General features: G+C 38.6%; 1 protein-coding gene across 2 annotated transcripts in view; it reads right to left on the bottom strand.

The window, feature by feature from the left end:
* The window catches only part of dok6 (docking protein 6), a 605271-nt gene that overhangs the window by 68656 nt on the left and 519883 nt on the right, over nucleotides 1–16732 (bottom strand). For both annotated transcript variants that reach the window (XM_072273010.1, XM_072273075.1), the window contains exon 6: nucleotides 1958–2096. In XM_072273010.1, coding sequence (XP_072129111.1) covers nucleotides 1958–2096 — 139 coding nt within the window. The remainder of the gene's footprint in view (nucleotides 1–1957; nucleotides 2097–16732) is intronic.

Genomic DNA, 16732 nt, shown 5'->3' with positions numbered 1-16732 from the left:
AATGCAATTTTAACTAAATGTCACAGAGAATGAAGACAGACATAGAAGGGATTTCAAAGTTACATTGCATTTTCTCTGCAAGTAATTACGCACCAGTTTCTGTCACTTGCCATTCTGAGCCGTAGCTTTGAGTTATGGAATCTAGATTCCAAAGTGATGCAACACCCATTTGAAACACAGGCAGAAAAAGACCAATTATGGAAACAGCTTGCAGATTTATTGGCTCCATCAAGGCTACACAGGCTTTTGAAGTTTAAGCTTTTCTTTCATTCAAATAAAATTCTAGCCAATTTAGTAGAAATAGAATGATGCAGAAACATCAAATACTGTAGTGGGAATAAACAGTTTTGTTTTATAGTACTGTACACATATAGTGCACACTTTTGGAGAAAAACATTATAGCTCCTGCTAATGATGCAAATATCTGAAATGAGTCAAATTTATTGTTGAAAATAAACTCAAAGATCATTGTTTTTAGTTTATTGTTTCCTGTAGTGGGGGAGTCTAGGACCAGAGGGCACAGCCTCAGAATAGAACGACCTCCTCTTAGAAAAGAAGGACCTCCCCTTAGAAAAGAGATGAGGAGGAATTTATTTCACCAGATGGTGGTGAATCTGTGGAATTAATTGCCGCAGACTTCTGCAGAGGCCAAATCATTGGGTATATTTAAGGTGGAGGTTGATATTTTCTTGATAGTAAGACTGTCAATGGTTATGGGAAGAAGGCTGCAAAATGGAGGGATAATAAATCAGCCATATTAGAAAGGCAGAGCAGCTCAACGGGGAGAATAGTCTAATTATGTTCCTATGTCTTTTGGTCTTATGGTTTGAACAATTTTTGATTTTATTCCTTTGGTGTTACCATTCACAGAAGATTCCAAGTCATTTCAAAAGATGACGAACCATACAGCTGTCAGGTAATGAAGTGATATGGTAAATCACATGCTGGCAAGCTGGTCTATGCTTAATTAGTCAATACCGGTGGATATACTAAAATGTGTCCATTGAAATGGCTACCTCACATATTGACCTTTTGTTGCAGTTACAGGTTTATAAACTTTCATATTTCATATTTTGCTGTAATTCATGCTGAAACATTGTATTTACCTTTCATCTGGTATCAGAAATAGAGACATGGAGGATACAGAACTCTTAACTGTGCTTATATAGTTGGTCAATCTTTAGAGAGGAAGGTCAACCGAGAAAGGTGTTGTTTCTTTTTGCACTCTAAAATGCACTCAGTGGCCACTTTATTAGGTACACCTGCTCATTAATGCAAATATCTAATCAGCCAATCATGTGGCAGCAACTCAATGCATAAAAGCACTTACGCGTGGTCAAGATGTTTAGTTGTTGTTCAGACCAAACATCAGAATGGGATCGAAATACATTTGACTGTGGAAAGATTGTTGTTGCCAGACAGAACTGAATATCTCAGAAACTCCTGATCTCCTGGGAATTTTTTTGCACCACAGTCCTTAGAGTTTACACAGAATGACGTGAAAAGCAGAATTATCCAGTGCGTGACAGTTCTGTAGGCTAAAACAGTGGTGTGCAGAAGAGCATCTCTGAAAGAGCAATACATCGAATCTTCAAGTGGGTGGGTTATAGCAGCTGAAGACCACAGCAGGTGCTACACCTCTATCTAATAAAGTGGCCACTGAGTGTAGATTATCTTTTGTATTCACATGGAAAGACTGAAGCTATGATTGCTATGTTGTCTGATTTACCTTAACAAAATTACAGAGCTTTTGGAATGTCCAATAGGGCTTTCCAACAGTGATAGATTTTCAGGCATTAATTTATCAAGCATTGATTCTCCAATGCCCTTCCTACTATTATATTAGTGGGCTGCCATAAATTTATCCTCAAGTAATTTTGAAAAGCTTCTGTCAAATTACACTTCCAGAAAATGTACAAGACATAATGAATCCTTTTAAAGTCTGGCTGATACATACCCGTGTTTTTTTCTCCATCTCCAGCATCAGTTGCTCGTGTTGTTCGGCTATGGCCAGAGTTGCTGAATGTACCTTCTGATAGATGTTCTCTCCTTCCCGTGTCTGAAATGTAAACAGTCCCTCTCCCGTGTCACACATTCTGCAAATGACAAATACAACGAATGTCATAGTTTGTATCTTTGTTCTGGCAATATACCCTAGCACTGCTGAAGTTAAACAATAGGAAGCATATACTACCAAATTAATTGTAACTCTAAGCATTACAGAGCAGTAGTCACTTGTTGCTCAATTTCTCATCTCTTTTGCCCATAGGGTGGTGAATCTGTGGAAATCATTGCTACAGATGGCTGTAGAGGACAAATCATTGGGACTATAACCCTCCATACTTGACCATCCATGTACCTATCCAAATTTCTCTTAAATGTTGAAATTGACCCTGCATCAAGTTGCACTGGCAGCTCGTTTCACCACCCTGAGTGAAGAAATTCCCCTTCATGTTCCTCTGAAACATTTCATCTTTCAACCTTAACCCATGACTGCTAGTTGTAGTCTGATACAACCTCCGTGGGAAAAGCCTGCTTTCATTTACCCTATGAAAACCTCTCATCATTTTGTATACCTCTACCAAATCTCCACTCAACCTTTCACGTTTCAGGGAATGAAGCCCTAGCCTATTCAATCTTTCCATATAACTCAGTTCCTCAGGTCCCAGCAACATCCTGGTAAATTTTCGCCGCACTTTTTCAATTTTATTTACATCTTTCCTGTAAGTGGGTGACCAAAACTACACACAATACTTCAAATTAGGTCTCACCAATATCTTATACAACTTCAACATAACATTTCAACTCCTGTACTCAATGCACTAATTTATAAAGGCCAATGTGCCAAAAGATTCTTCATGAGCCTATCTAATTGTGACACCACTTTCAAGGAATTACAGATCTTTATTCCTCGATCCCTCTATTCTACCACACTCCTCAGTGCCCTACTGCACTCCATGTAAGACCTACCCTGGTTGGTCCTCCCAAAGTGCAACACCTCACACTTGTCTGCATTAAATTCCATCTGCCATTTTTCAGCCCATTTTTCTCTGCTGCATTTCCTCACATCAACAGACACTGTGTCCATCTTTCGAGTAAATACAGATGCAAAAAATCAACTTAAGGTATTCCCCATCTCTTGCAGCTCCACACATAGAGTACCACTCTGATCTTCCAGAGGTCCAATTTTGTCCCTTGCTATCCTTTTGCTCTTAATATAGAAGACCTTAGAATTCTCCTTCAGCTTGTCTGCTGGGGTAACCTCATGTCTTCTTTTAGCCTTCTTGATTTACTTAAGTATTTTCTTGCATTTCTTATAGTCCTCATTTTCTCCTGCTTGCCTATACATTAGATTGGATTAGATTAGATTAAATTCAACTTTATTGTCATTGTGCTGAGTACAGATACAAAGCCAATGAAATGCGATTAGCATCTGACCAGAAGTGCAAAAGAATAGTATTATTTACAAAATAACTGCAAATAAAAAGTAAGTGCTACAGCATACAAATATAAAGATACTAAGACAGTACAATATGGATGCAATACTGCTTAGCGCTGTGATGTGAGATTCAGCAGGGTCACAGCCTCAGGGAAGAAACTCTTCCTGAGCCTGCTGGTGTGGGAGCAGAGGCTCCTGTAGCGCCTACCAGTTGGGAGGAGAGTAAAAAGTCCATGGTTAGAGTGAGATGCATCCCTGATAATGCTTTTCGCCCTGCCCAGGCAGTGTTTATGGTAGATGTTCTCAATGGTGGGCAATTGGGTGTAGATAATCCGCTGGGCAGTACATGTTATGTACCTCCTTCTTTTTCTTAACCAGTATCTCAATATCTCTTGAAAGCAATGTTCCATAAACTGTTATTTTTGCCTTTTATTCTGACAGGTACATAAAAAGGCTCTACTCGAGACTTCTGGTAGAGCTCATGGAGTGAAGTCGTGTTCTTGACTCGCTCCATTACCTCTGAGTTTTTCTTCTTATGATCAGCTATATTTTAACTAACCATTAAGGCATCGACTTTTACAATACTTTGAAACAAATTGGGCTCTTTGATAATCGGATGCTTTTAAGGTCTGCTATGTCTAAGAATGGAAAAAATGGGAAAGACGGCAAACCTCCGATTAGACCGAAAGGTACCTATTTTCCTCCGACTGAATCACCGGTGACTTTGAAAGCTATATCGGATCTAATTCGAAGGGAAATTTCAACCTCTATTACGGACCTGATTCGTGCGGAAATTTCAATTAATTTCCAGAAAATTGCCAATTCAATCGATAAAATATGAACATCTATCACGGAACATCAGTCGGCTATATCTAATCTTCAAAAATCCACGCAACAAAATGAACTCAAGATGGGGAAAATTGAAGAAACAATTACTATAATGAAGAAAAAATTTGACTTCCTGACCTTTAAAAACTCTGACTTAGAATCCAGAATGCGACGGCAGAATCTTCGAATGATTGGTGTGTGTGAAGCTGTTGAATCTGACAACCCTATGTAGTTTTTTTCTCAACTTTTAAAAGATGCATTTCCTACTGTATTTCCTGACCAACCACCGTTATTGGATCGTGTTCACAGAGTTCCATCATACTCGTCTAAGTCAGATAAACCTCGACATGTCATCTTACGTTTTCATTACTTTCAAGACAAGGAGAAACTGTTTCGACTCGTTCAATCTAAAGGTTACATTGATTTTTTGGATCTTCATTTCCGGTTCGTGGAGGATTTCAGCAAACAAATTCGGATCAACGGGTTCATTACAGATCTGTGATGTCGGAACTCTACAAGATGGATTTAAAACCAACGCTGCTTTACGCAGCACGTTTAAGGATTCGTACGTTGGATGGAGCCTTCCGTTTTTTTGAATCTCCATCGGATGCCCAGAGTTATCTGGATCAATTTTCACCTTCAACATCTTAATCGTAATTTTTAACTATCTCCGTTTGATCGAAGGTTGTGAATCTGTCGGCCTTAATTTTTTTTTGCCTTATATGGGCAGAAGAGTTTATTTTTGATTAATTAATATGGTTGCTAAACTTTCTTTCTATCTGCCTCATTCCTTTCTTTTTCCCAGGCGATTCTGGGTGGTTATTTCCTCAGCGTCATTCTACGTATTTCCTTTCAGGCCTTAAATTTTGTAGTTTTTAAATCTACTTTTTTTTGTAGGTTTTCATAACTAGTTTATGTTAATAATTTCATTTCTTTTTTTTGTTTATTCATAGGGTCTGGGGTTTGTTGCGGTTTTTTTATATTTTCTGGCTTTTTCTCTGTTATATTAAGTGTTTGTTTTAATTGATTTACTTTTTTTATTCTTTTACTGTTTTATAACTGGCTGATCTTCTTTATATTTACACTTTTTTTTAGTGAACGTCTATCGGAAGTCATGGGGGTAGTTTTAGTGCTTGCTTCTTTCCGGCTTGTCTGTTTTAGATTTAGCCTTGGGGTCATGGGGTGGGGATGGTGGGAGGGGCTTCACATTTCAGTTTTTTTCCTTCTTGGGCTATTTACACTATTGAAGTATTGGTTGCGTTCTCCTCCCCGGTATCTCTTGTTTGTTCTGTTCCCTTTTCGGGTTCGTGGGTCGAGCCTATCGTCAATCCTCCTTTTTGCGGGTTGACTTTAGGGTTTATGGAGTCTATTATTAATTTTGTCTCCTGGAATACTAATGGTCTTAACCATCCCATTAAAAGGAAAAAAGTTTTTAAAGTGTTCCGGAGACTTAAAGCACAAATTCTATTTTTACAAGAGACCCATGTGCGGAGGGGGGACAGACTACGTTTTTTTTAAATTCTGGAAGGAACAACAGTTTAATTCAAACTCTAACGCTAAGATTCGAGGCGTCTCTATTTTTATAGACTCCTCAGTTACTTTTATACAACATGATATTATCTCTGATCCGAATGATAGATTTCTACTGGTTAGTGGTCTACTATTTAATAAAAAGGTAGTTTTGGTTAATGTTTATGCTCCCAATATGGACTGTCCGGAATTTTATAAATCATTATTCAATCAGTACCCAAATTTGAATGAGTTTTCATTGATCTGGGGTGGAGATCTTAATACCTGTTTATCTCCAGCTTTGGACCGTTCGGCTCCTCTACGGACCTTACCTAATAAATCTGCAACTTTGATTAATTCATTCCTCTCTGATTCTGGGTCGACGGACATTTGGCGCTTTTTGCATCCTCAGGAAAAAGATTTTTCTTTTTTTTCACATGTTCACCATTCCTGTTCAAGAATTGATTATTTCTTTATTGACTCTCGTCTTATTTCTTCAGTGATTAAATGTGATTATGACTCTATAACCATTTTGGATCATGCTCCACTTAATCTTTCTATTAAAATTCAGGCCAATACACAAAATAATAGAAAATGGCGTTTTAATTCGCTGTTGCTTCAGGACTCGGACTTTGTTAACTTTATGAATGAACAGATTGATCTTTTTTTTAACAATCAACTATACAGAGGATATTTCTGTGAACATTCTTTGGGATACTTTTAAAGCTTATATTCGTGGTCAGATTATCTCGTATTCTGCTGCTTTGAGGAAGAAGCTGAAGCAGGAGGAGTTGGTAATTGTGGACAAGATTAAGGAAGTTGATAAGAAATATGTTACAGCTCCCTCTGAGGAGTTATATAAACAAAGAACTGAACTTCAAATGGAACACAGTTTATTACTTTCGTCCTCGATTGTGAACCAGTTAAAGAAAACAAGAAGTGAATTTTATGTACACAGTGACAAAATTGGCAAACTGTTGGCTAACCAATTGAAGTCTAATTATGCTAAATCTCAAATTAATCAGATTTATAATCAAAATGATCGACTGATACTTGATCTTGCGGGGATTAATCAAACCTTCTTTGATTTTTATTCTTCCTTATATCAATCAGAGTCTTCTCGAGACTCTAAATATATGAATGATTTTTTAGATAACCTAGATTTCCCTGAGATTTCACAGGATATGTCTTCTATGTTAGATACTCCCATTACCACTGATGAGATAAACAATGTTATTTCCTCTATGAACCTGGGGAAAGCTTCTGGCCCTCATGGGTTTACTGCAGAATTTTATAAATGTTTTGCACCTTCATTAATCCCTTGGTTCTGTAGGGTTTTCGAGGCTTCATTAAAAGTTGGTAAACTTCCTGAATCTTTCAATAGAGCGTCAATCTCTCTGATATTAAAGAAGGATAAAGATCCTGCTCAATGTGCATCTTATAGACCAATATCTTTATTAAATGTTGATTCTAAAATTTTTTCTAAATTATTAGCAAACAGATTAGAAAAAGTACTTCCTTTTATTATTTCGGAAGACCAAACAGGTTTTATTAAAGGTCGTTACTCTTTTTATAACATTCGCACACTGTTAAATATTGTTTATACCCCCTCACAAAATGTTCCTGAGTGTGTTATCTCATTAGATGCTGAGAAAGCTTTTGATAGAGTAGAATGGCCTTACGTATTTAAGGTGCTTGAAATGTTTAATTTTAGCTCGAAATTTATATCCTGGATCAAACTGTTATATCATTCTCCTGTGGCCTCGGTCCGTACTAACTCTTTAAACTTACCTTTTTTCCCTCTTTTTCGAGGTACTCAACAAGGTTGTCCTCTTAGTCCTTTATTATTTGATATTGCATTAGAACCTCTTGCAATTGCCATTCGAGAATCTCCAAATATTACTGGGATAATTAGGGGCTTAAAGTCCCATAAAATATCACTCTATGCTGATGACTTACTTTTATATATTTCTAATCCTCAAAAATCCATCCCTGCTGTTTTGTTTTAGATTTATTAGCACAATTTAGTCTTTTTTCAGGTTATAAATTAAATCTTAGTAAGAGTGAACTTTTCCCGATTAATAAACAACTTCCCTTATATCATAACTTTCGGTTTAAATTGATTAATAATTATTTTTCATATTTTGGGATTAAAATTACTTGTAAACACAACGATTTATTTAAGATTAATTTTTTACCCTTAATTGACCATATTATTCAACTTTCATCTAAATGGTTTCCATTATATTTAACTTTGATTGGTCGTATTAATGCAGTTAAGAAGTTTTTTCTGCCAAAATTTTTATATATATTTCAGGCATTACCGATTTTTGTTCCAAAATCTTTTTTTGATAAAGTTGACTCAAAAATTTCTTCGTTTATTTGGCAAAATAAAAATCCGAGACTGGGTAAAATACATTTACAGAAAGCTAAGAGAGATGGAGGTTTAGCATTACCTAACTTTAGATTCTATTATTGGGCAATTAATATTCGACATATGAAATTTTGGTTACTTGACCAGGATATACTATCCATTCCTAAACGGGTAGCAATGGAATTACCATCTGTTCAGGGCTATACACTTGGCTCTATTTTAGGTTCCTCTCCTCCTTTTGATTTGAAACACCTCAAACAGGTCTCTAACCCGATAGTTAAATATACCTTACGTATTTGCTTTCAATTCAGAAAATTTTTTGATCTTAACCAATTTGGGCTAGCGATTCCTATTTTAGGTAACATATTTTTTCCTCCCTCTTTCACAGATCGTGCTTTTCAAATTTGGAAGACTAAGGGTATTTCACGGTTTTTGGATTTATTTTTAGATGGTCCCTTTATGTCTTTTGAAGAATTATCTAATAAATATAATTTATCAAGAATACATTTTTTTAGATATCTACAAGTTAGAAATTTCCTAAGTACTATACTTCCTTCCTTTCCAATGCTTCCTCCTACATATATTTTAGATACTATAATTAACCTTAATCCATGTCAGAAAGGTGCATCAGCTATGATTTATAATATTATTATGAAACTTAGGAAAGCTCCATTTGATAAGATTAGGGTAGATTGGGAACAGGAATTGGGTTCTATCATTTCCGTGGATGACTGGGGGCAGATTTTACAATTAGTCAATACTTCCTCTATCTGTGCTAAACGTTCCCTAATTCAATTTAAAGTTATTCATAGAGCACATATGTCCAAAGATAAATTAGCTCGTTTTTATTCTCATATTAATCCTTTTTGTGATAGATGTCTGGGGCAGATAGCCTCTTTAACTCATATGTTTTGGTCTTGTCCTACTCTGGAAACTTCTTGGAGAGACATTTTTAATATTACCTCAAAGGTATTGAATATAGATATCTCTCCTCACCCTATTACTGCTATCTTTGGATTACCTAAAATTTCCAGTAATCTTTCTCCTTCAGCCCGTAGAATGATTGCATTTCTTACTTTAATGGTGAAAAGATGTATCTTACAACATTGGAAAAAGCTTAATGCTCCAACTACCTTTTTTTGGTTTTCTCAGACGATATTATGCTTGAATTTGGAGAAAATTAGAAGCAATCTCTATGATTCCTCACTTAAATTTGAACAGACCTGGAGATCTTTTATTCAAAATTTTCATTTAATGTATTTTTTTTCTTCTCTTTTTTGCTCCATATTTATATTTCCTTCTTGTTTTTTTTACTGTTTTTAATGGAGGTCGGGTTTGAGGATGTGATTTTAAGTTCTTTAACTCTACTTGGTTCCAAGTTAGCCCATTGCTTTGCTTTGCTTTTAGTTTAGTTGCACGGTGGGTTTTTTTTGGGGTTCTTTTGGGGTTTTTTTTTCCTTTTCTCTATTGATACATATGTATAAAAATTAGTATACTATTATGTTACCTTATTATGTTATGTTTAAATTACATTGTGTGTATTATTTTTTTATCTGTATTAATATCCCCTGTAATTTTATTATATTCTAACAGTGTATTAGTGCCTATATGGCTTACCTTTTTGTATACTTATTCAATAAAAAGATTTTTAAAAAAAGGCTCTACTCTCCAAATTTCACATTTGAATGCCTCCCATTTACCAAGTAGCAGGCACATTTAATAGAGCTGTTAGGGAGGGTTTAAACTAATTTGGCTGGGAGATGGGAACCAGAGTGATAGGGCTGAGGAAGGGGAAAACAGAAATAAATCAAAGATAGTGTGCAACAGAGATTATAGAAAGAACAGGCAGGAGATGAGGCTTAATCAAAGCCATTGGCATGAGTTACAGGGCAATAGAGGCATGGTGCAGTTAAAACAGAAAGCAACAAATACTGAACTGGGAGTGTTGTATTTGAATGCATGCAGCATAAGAATTAAAATGGATGATCTTGAAATTCAGCTACAGATTGGCAAATATGATGTTGTAGCCATTTCTGAAACATGGCTAAAGTATAGCTGCCACTGGGAGCTGAATGGTAGTATATCGGAAGGACAGGTTAGAAGGTGGAGGGGGTTGTGTGGCTCTGTGTATAAGGAATAATATTAAATCAGTGGAAAGAGATGACATAGGAATGGAAGGTGTAGAATCTCTATGGGTTGAGTTAAGAAATGACAAGGGTAAAAGGACCCTAATGGCAGTTGTGTACAGGCCTCCAAACAGCAACCAGGACGTGGATTACAAATTACAGCTGGAGATAGAAAAGGCACATCAGAAAGGCAATCTCATGATAATCGTTGGGGATTTTGACATGAAAGTGGATTGGGAAAACCAGGCCAGTACTGGACCTCAAGAGAGAGAATTTGTAGAATGTCTAAGTGATGGCTTTTTAGAACAGCTTGTTGTTGAGCCCAATAAGGGATCGGCTGTGCTGGATTAGGTGTTGTGCAATGATCCGGACGTGATAAGAGAGCTTAAGGTTAAGGAACCCTAAGGGAACGGTGATCACAATATGATTGAGTTCACATTGAAATCTGGGAGGGAAAAAATAAAATCCAATGTGTCGGTATTTCAGTGGAATAAAGGAAATTATAATGGCATGAGAGGGGAACTGGCCAAAGTTGACTGGAAAAGGATATTTGCAGGAAAGATAGCAAAGCAGCAATGGCTGGAGTTTCCATGAAAAATGAGGGAAGTGCAAGACAGATATATTCGAATTAAGAAGAAATTTTCAAAGGGAAGAAGGACACTACTGTGGCTGACAAGTGAAGTCAAAGCCAAAGTAAAAGCAAAAGAGAAGGCGTATAAGGAAGCCAGAGCAAGTGGGAAGATAGAGGATTGGGGAGCTTTTAAAAACTTGCATAAGAGGTCATTCGGAAGGAAAAGATAAATTATGAGAAGAAGTTGGTGACTAATATCAAAGAAGATACTAAAAGCTTTTTTGAGTATATAAAGCGTAAAAGAGAGTCGAGGGTAGATGTAGGACCAATACAAAATGATGCTGGAGATATTGCAATGAGAGATGCAGAGATGGAAGAGTAACAGAATGCATATTTTGCATCAGTCTTCACAGTGGAAGATGTCTGCAGTACACCGGACATTCAAGAGTGTCAGGGAAGTGAAGTTTGGACAATGAAAGGTGCTCAGGAAGCTTAATGGTCTGAGGATGGATAAATATCCTGGACCTGATGAAGTGCACCCTTGGGTTCCGATGGAAGTAGCTGGAGAGATTGCGGAGGCATTAACAATGATCTTTCAAGAATCGATAGATTCTGGCATTGTACCAGATGACTGGAAAATTGCAAATGTTACTCCGCTATTTAGGGAGGGTGGGAGGCAGCAGAAAGGAAACTATAGACCTGTTAACCTGACATCAGTGGTTGGGAAGTTGTTGGAATCGATTGTTAGGGATAAGATTACGGCGTACCTGGAGGCACATGACAAGATAGGCCAAAGCCAGCATGGTTTCCTGAAAGGAAAGTCCTGCCTGACTAACCTACTGCAATTCTTTGAGGAAATTACAAAGGAGATGCAGTGGACGTGGTGTACTTGGACTTTCAGAAGGCCTTTGACAAGATGTTGCACATGAGGCTGCTTAGCAAGATAAGAGTCCGTGGAATTATAGGGAAGTTACTAGTGTGGATGGAGTATTGGCTGGTCGGCAGAGAACAGAGAGATCATATTCTGGCTGGCTGCTGGCTACCAGTGGAGTTCCATAGGGGTCGCTGCTTTTTACGATGTATGTCAATGATTTGGACTATGGGATTAATAGATTTGTGGCGAAATTTGCCAATGATACAAAAATAGGTGGAGTAGCGTGTAGTGTTGAGGAAACAGAGAACCTGCAGAGAGACTTAAATAGTTTAGGGGAATGGGCAAAGAAGTGGCAAATGAAATACAATGTTGGAAAGTGTATGGTCTAGCACTTTGGTGGAAGAAATAAACAGGCAGACTATTACTCAGGTGGTGAGAGAATTCAAAATGCAGAGATGCAAAGGGACTTGGGAGTCCTTGTGCAAGATACCCTAAAGGTTAACCTCTAGGTTGAGTCAGTTGTGAAGAAGGTGAATGCAATGTTGGCATTCATTTCTAGAGGTTTAGAATATAAGAGCAGGGATGTGATGTTGAGGCTCTGTAAGGCACTCGTGAGACCACACTTGGAGTATTGTGTGCAGTTTTGGGCTCCTTATTTTTGAAGGGTATACTGACATTGGAGAGGGTTCAGAGAAGATTCATGAGAATGATTCCAGGAATGAAAGGGTTACTGTATGAGGAACATCTGGCAGCTCATGGGCTGTATTCCCTGGAGTTCAGGGGAATGAGAGGGGATCTCATAGAAACATTCTGAATGTTAAGAGGCTTGAACAGATTAGAACAAGTTATTTCCCATGGTAGAGGATTCTAGGACAAGAGGACACAACTTCAGGATTGAAGGACATCCTTTTAGAACTGAGATGTGGAAAAATTACTTTAGTCAGGGGGTGGTAAATCTGTGGAATTTGTTGCCACGAGCAGCTGTGGAGGCCAAGTCATTGGGTGCATTTAAGGCAGAGATAGATAGGTTCTTGATTAGCCAGGGCATCAAAGGGTATGGGGTGAAGACAGGGGAGTGGGGATGACTGGAAGAATTGGATCAGCCCATGATTGAATGATGGAGCAGACTTGATGGGCCAAATGGCCTTCTTCTGCTCCTATATCTTATGGTCTTATGGTCTTAAGTACACCTTTATCAGAAAACACCTTCCCAATCCACACTTGCCAGATCCTTTGATACCACTAACATTGGTCTTTCTCTAATTTAGAATCTCAAACCGAGAACCTGGTAGGTCACTACCCCCCCCCCCCCCCCCCGCCCAACCACCAGAAATATCCAAAGCAGTATACTTATTATTGAGGAGAATCAGGTACCTTTCTCCTACAACCTAGGGGCGACCTAAGTCCTGTAGCTCCTATCTATCGACTCCTCATTTTCAAAAATCAGTTGAAGTTTATCGAACTGTAGCTCCTGTTCATTAATATAGTCTTTAAGGTGCTGCAGCATGGAGCACTTTGTGCAGATGTAGTTACAGGGAGACTGGGGGCTCTCCTGAAGTTCCCACATCTCACATGAGGAACATCCCATTAGCTCTGAACCCATTGTCAGCACACTATTTAGGTACTAACAGAAGCAAAACCTGACCACTCTAACACTGCTCTGATCCAACATTCTAGCTGCTCCACTTACATCTCCTTTCTTTTTATTGGCTCAAACAATGAATCTCTCCTGACGAGACTTGCAGTTTACAAATGGCTTCTGCCCTCCAAGATGTCGTTCTCTCACTCGTTACTTCAAACGGTGACTTGCTCCTAATGAGAGCTATCAGTTTTCAAATGGCTCCCACCCTGTAAGATGCTGCTCTCTCACGCACTACTTCAAACAGGTTTGTAACTTGTAAGTGTGTCAAACGTTACAGGGAGAAGACAGGAGAATGGGGTTGAGAGGGATAATAAATCAGCCATGATGGAATAGCAGAGAGGAACTGGTGAGTCAAGTGGCTTCATATCACAACACCGATGATAGAAGTTTGAATGGAAATATTGGCCCAGCATTTTCATTACACAAACATGAATTTATTTTATATTTATTATTTGATTCTACAGCTCAAGAAGTGCATGTAGCAAAAATTGCTGGACAAGGTAACACCATGTTAAGGTCAAGAAGTCCTCTGAGTGGTCAGTTTGGCATCAATTGTTTTGCTCTTTAACTAATGTGAGTTAAGGATAGATAAAGAAACAGAAAAAGAAAATAAATTAAGGCAATGGTGAGGCCAAATTTTGGAGTATTGTGTACAGTTTTGGTCACCGAATTATGGGAAAGATGTCAACAAATTAGAGAGAGTTCAGAGAAGATTTACTAGAATGTTACCTGGGTTTCATCACCTAAGTTACAGAGAAAGGTTGAACAAGTTGGGTCTTTATTCTTTGGAACGTAGAAGGTTGAGCGGGGACTTGATAAAGGTATTTAAAATTATGAAGGGGATAGATAGAGTTAATGTGGATAGGCTTTTTCATTCAAACAAGAGGACATGAGTTGAGAGTTAAAGGGCAAAAGTTTAGGGGTAACATGAGGGGGAACTTCTTTACTCAGAGAGCAGTAGCTGTGTGGAATGAGCTTCCAGCAGAAGTGGTTGAGGCAGGTTCGATGTTGTCGTTTAAAGTTAAATTGGACAGCTATATGGACAGGAAAGGAATGGAGGGTTATGGGCTGAGTGCAGGTCGGTGGGACTAGGTGAGAGTAAGGGTTCGGCACAGACTAGAAGGGCCGAGATGGCCTGTTTCCATGCTGTAATTGTTATATGGTATACGGTTATATTACATTGAATTAGTAACAGAAAGGAAAATGAACAAAGAAAGATTGGATTTCACATTATAAGATAAACTATCTGCTTTGCAGCACTTTATCAATTTTTATAAATCCTGCTCATAACTATGAGCATAATTTAGCTTAATGCATTCTCTGGAAATCATTAGAGCATATCCACAAAAACATCTTCGTGATACTACACTTAATGGTCACTTTATTCAGTACACCTATACACCCTGCTTGTTAAGGCAAATATCTTATCAGCCAATCAGGTGGCAGCAACTCAGTGCATAAAAGCATGCAGACATGGTCAAGAGGTTTAGTTGTTTTTCAGCGCAGACATCAGAATGGGAAAGAAATGTGATCTAAGTGATTTTAACCGTGCAATTCTTGTTGGTGAGAGACAGAGTGTTTGAGTATCACAGAAACTGCTGACCTGTTGGGGTGTTCATGCACAACAGTCACTAGAGTTTACAGAGAATGTTGCAAAGAAAAATCAACAAATAAAATCCAGAGACAGGCAATTATATGAGCAAAATAAAGCCTTGTTAATGAGATACATCAGAAGAGAATGGTCATATTAGTTCAAGCTGACAGGAAGGTGATAGTAACTCAAATAACCACACATTAAAACAGTGGTGTGCAGAGGAGCATTTCTGAACACATAACATGTTGAACCTTGAAGTGAATGGGCTACAACAGTTAAAGGACCATGAACATACACTTAGTAACCACTTTATTTGGTACAGCAAGTACAGCTGTACCCCGCTTTTCGAACGTTTGCTTTACGAAACCTCACTGTTAAGAAAGACCTACATTAGTACCCTGTTTTCGCTTTCAGAAGGTGTTTTCACTGTTACGAAGAAAGGCAGCGCGCGATAAAAAATCAGCGCGCGATAAAGGGCAGCGCGCACCCCGAGCAGTCGCTCTGTCCCGGATTCAGAACGGCATTGCTTAAACACGAGCCTCTGAGCAGCCGTTTGCAAGGTGAGTTCTAAGGTGTCGGAAAAGCCTGAAAGAACTCGTAAGGGTGTTACACTTAGCGAAAACTACACATAATTAAGCATTTCGATTGTGGTGAACGAAGCAAGAACAAAGTGAGTTTGGCTTGTGGAAGCTGACGAAGATGATGTTGAAGAGGTTCTGGCATCCCATGACCAAGAACTGATAGATGAAGACCTGATACAATTGGAAGAGGAAAGGATAACAATCGAAACCGAATTCAACGGAATACAGAAAGTGAAGCAACTGTGTGAGATTTTCGCTGCAATGACAAAGTACGACTTTAATTTTGAAAGGGTACGTAGGTTTGGGGGATATTTGCAGGATGTTTTGAGTCCTTACAAAGAACTGTATGATATAAAAATGCTCGAGGCTCAGCAGTCAAGCAGGCCTTCCACATCAGCCACAGCAGACGACGAACCTTGACCTTTGACATCGAGGCAGGCAGTCATAGGAGAAGATGAGCTGCCTGCCCTGATCGACGATGAGATGACGCCCCCATGTCTCACCACCCCATCCCCCGGACAGATACTGTACCGATTCACGGAGAATTCAGGGGTAGCCGGGGGGCACACAGCACATCTTTAAGAAAAAAGCCAAAATAAACATGCTAATGAATTAGGTGCCACCTAGCACGTAATTGTCGGCCCAGATCACTGCCGATGCAATTGGCAATCGCCTCTGATCTGCGCCGACATTTACGTTCCGGGCAGCACCTAATTAATTAGCACGTTTATTTCGGCTTTTTTCTTAAAGATGTGCTGTGTGCCTCCTGGCTACCCCTGCGTGCTTTGCGGCAATGTATCGGGTTGGCGGCCTGGAGGGTGGGGGCCACTGCACCACCCAGCCTGCGACGACTCAGTGTAACACACCATCATCAGTGTGCTCGGCGCTGTTTTCCCCATTCTGGTAAGTGATACTACACTGTACATACATTATTTTTACTTTATATAGGCTGTGTATTTATCATATCATTCCTACTTTTACTATATGTTACTGTTATTTGGCATGATTTGGTAGGTTATTTTTGGGTCTGCGAATGCTCACAAAATTTTCCCATATGAATAAATGGTAATTGCTTCTTCGCTTTACGACATTTCGGCTTACGAACCATTTCATAGGAACGCTCTACTTTCGGATGGTGGGGGAAACCTGTCACTCATAGTATGGTCATTTGAGTGTATGAATCGGAAATGTCCT

The sequence above is a fragment of the Mobula birostris genome, chromosome 1 (assembly GCF_030028105.1).
Source record: "Mobula birostris isolate sMobBir1 chromosome 1, sMobBir1.hap1, whole genome shotgun sequence".
Taxonomy (NCBI): Eukaryota; Metazoa; Chordata; class Chondrichthyes; order Myliobatiformes; family Myliobatidae; genus Mobula; species Mobula birostris.
The sequence above is the reverse complement of the archived record's forward strand: the minus strand, read 5'-3'. Positions and strand labels throughout refer to the sequence as shown.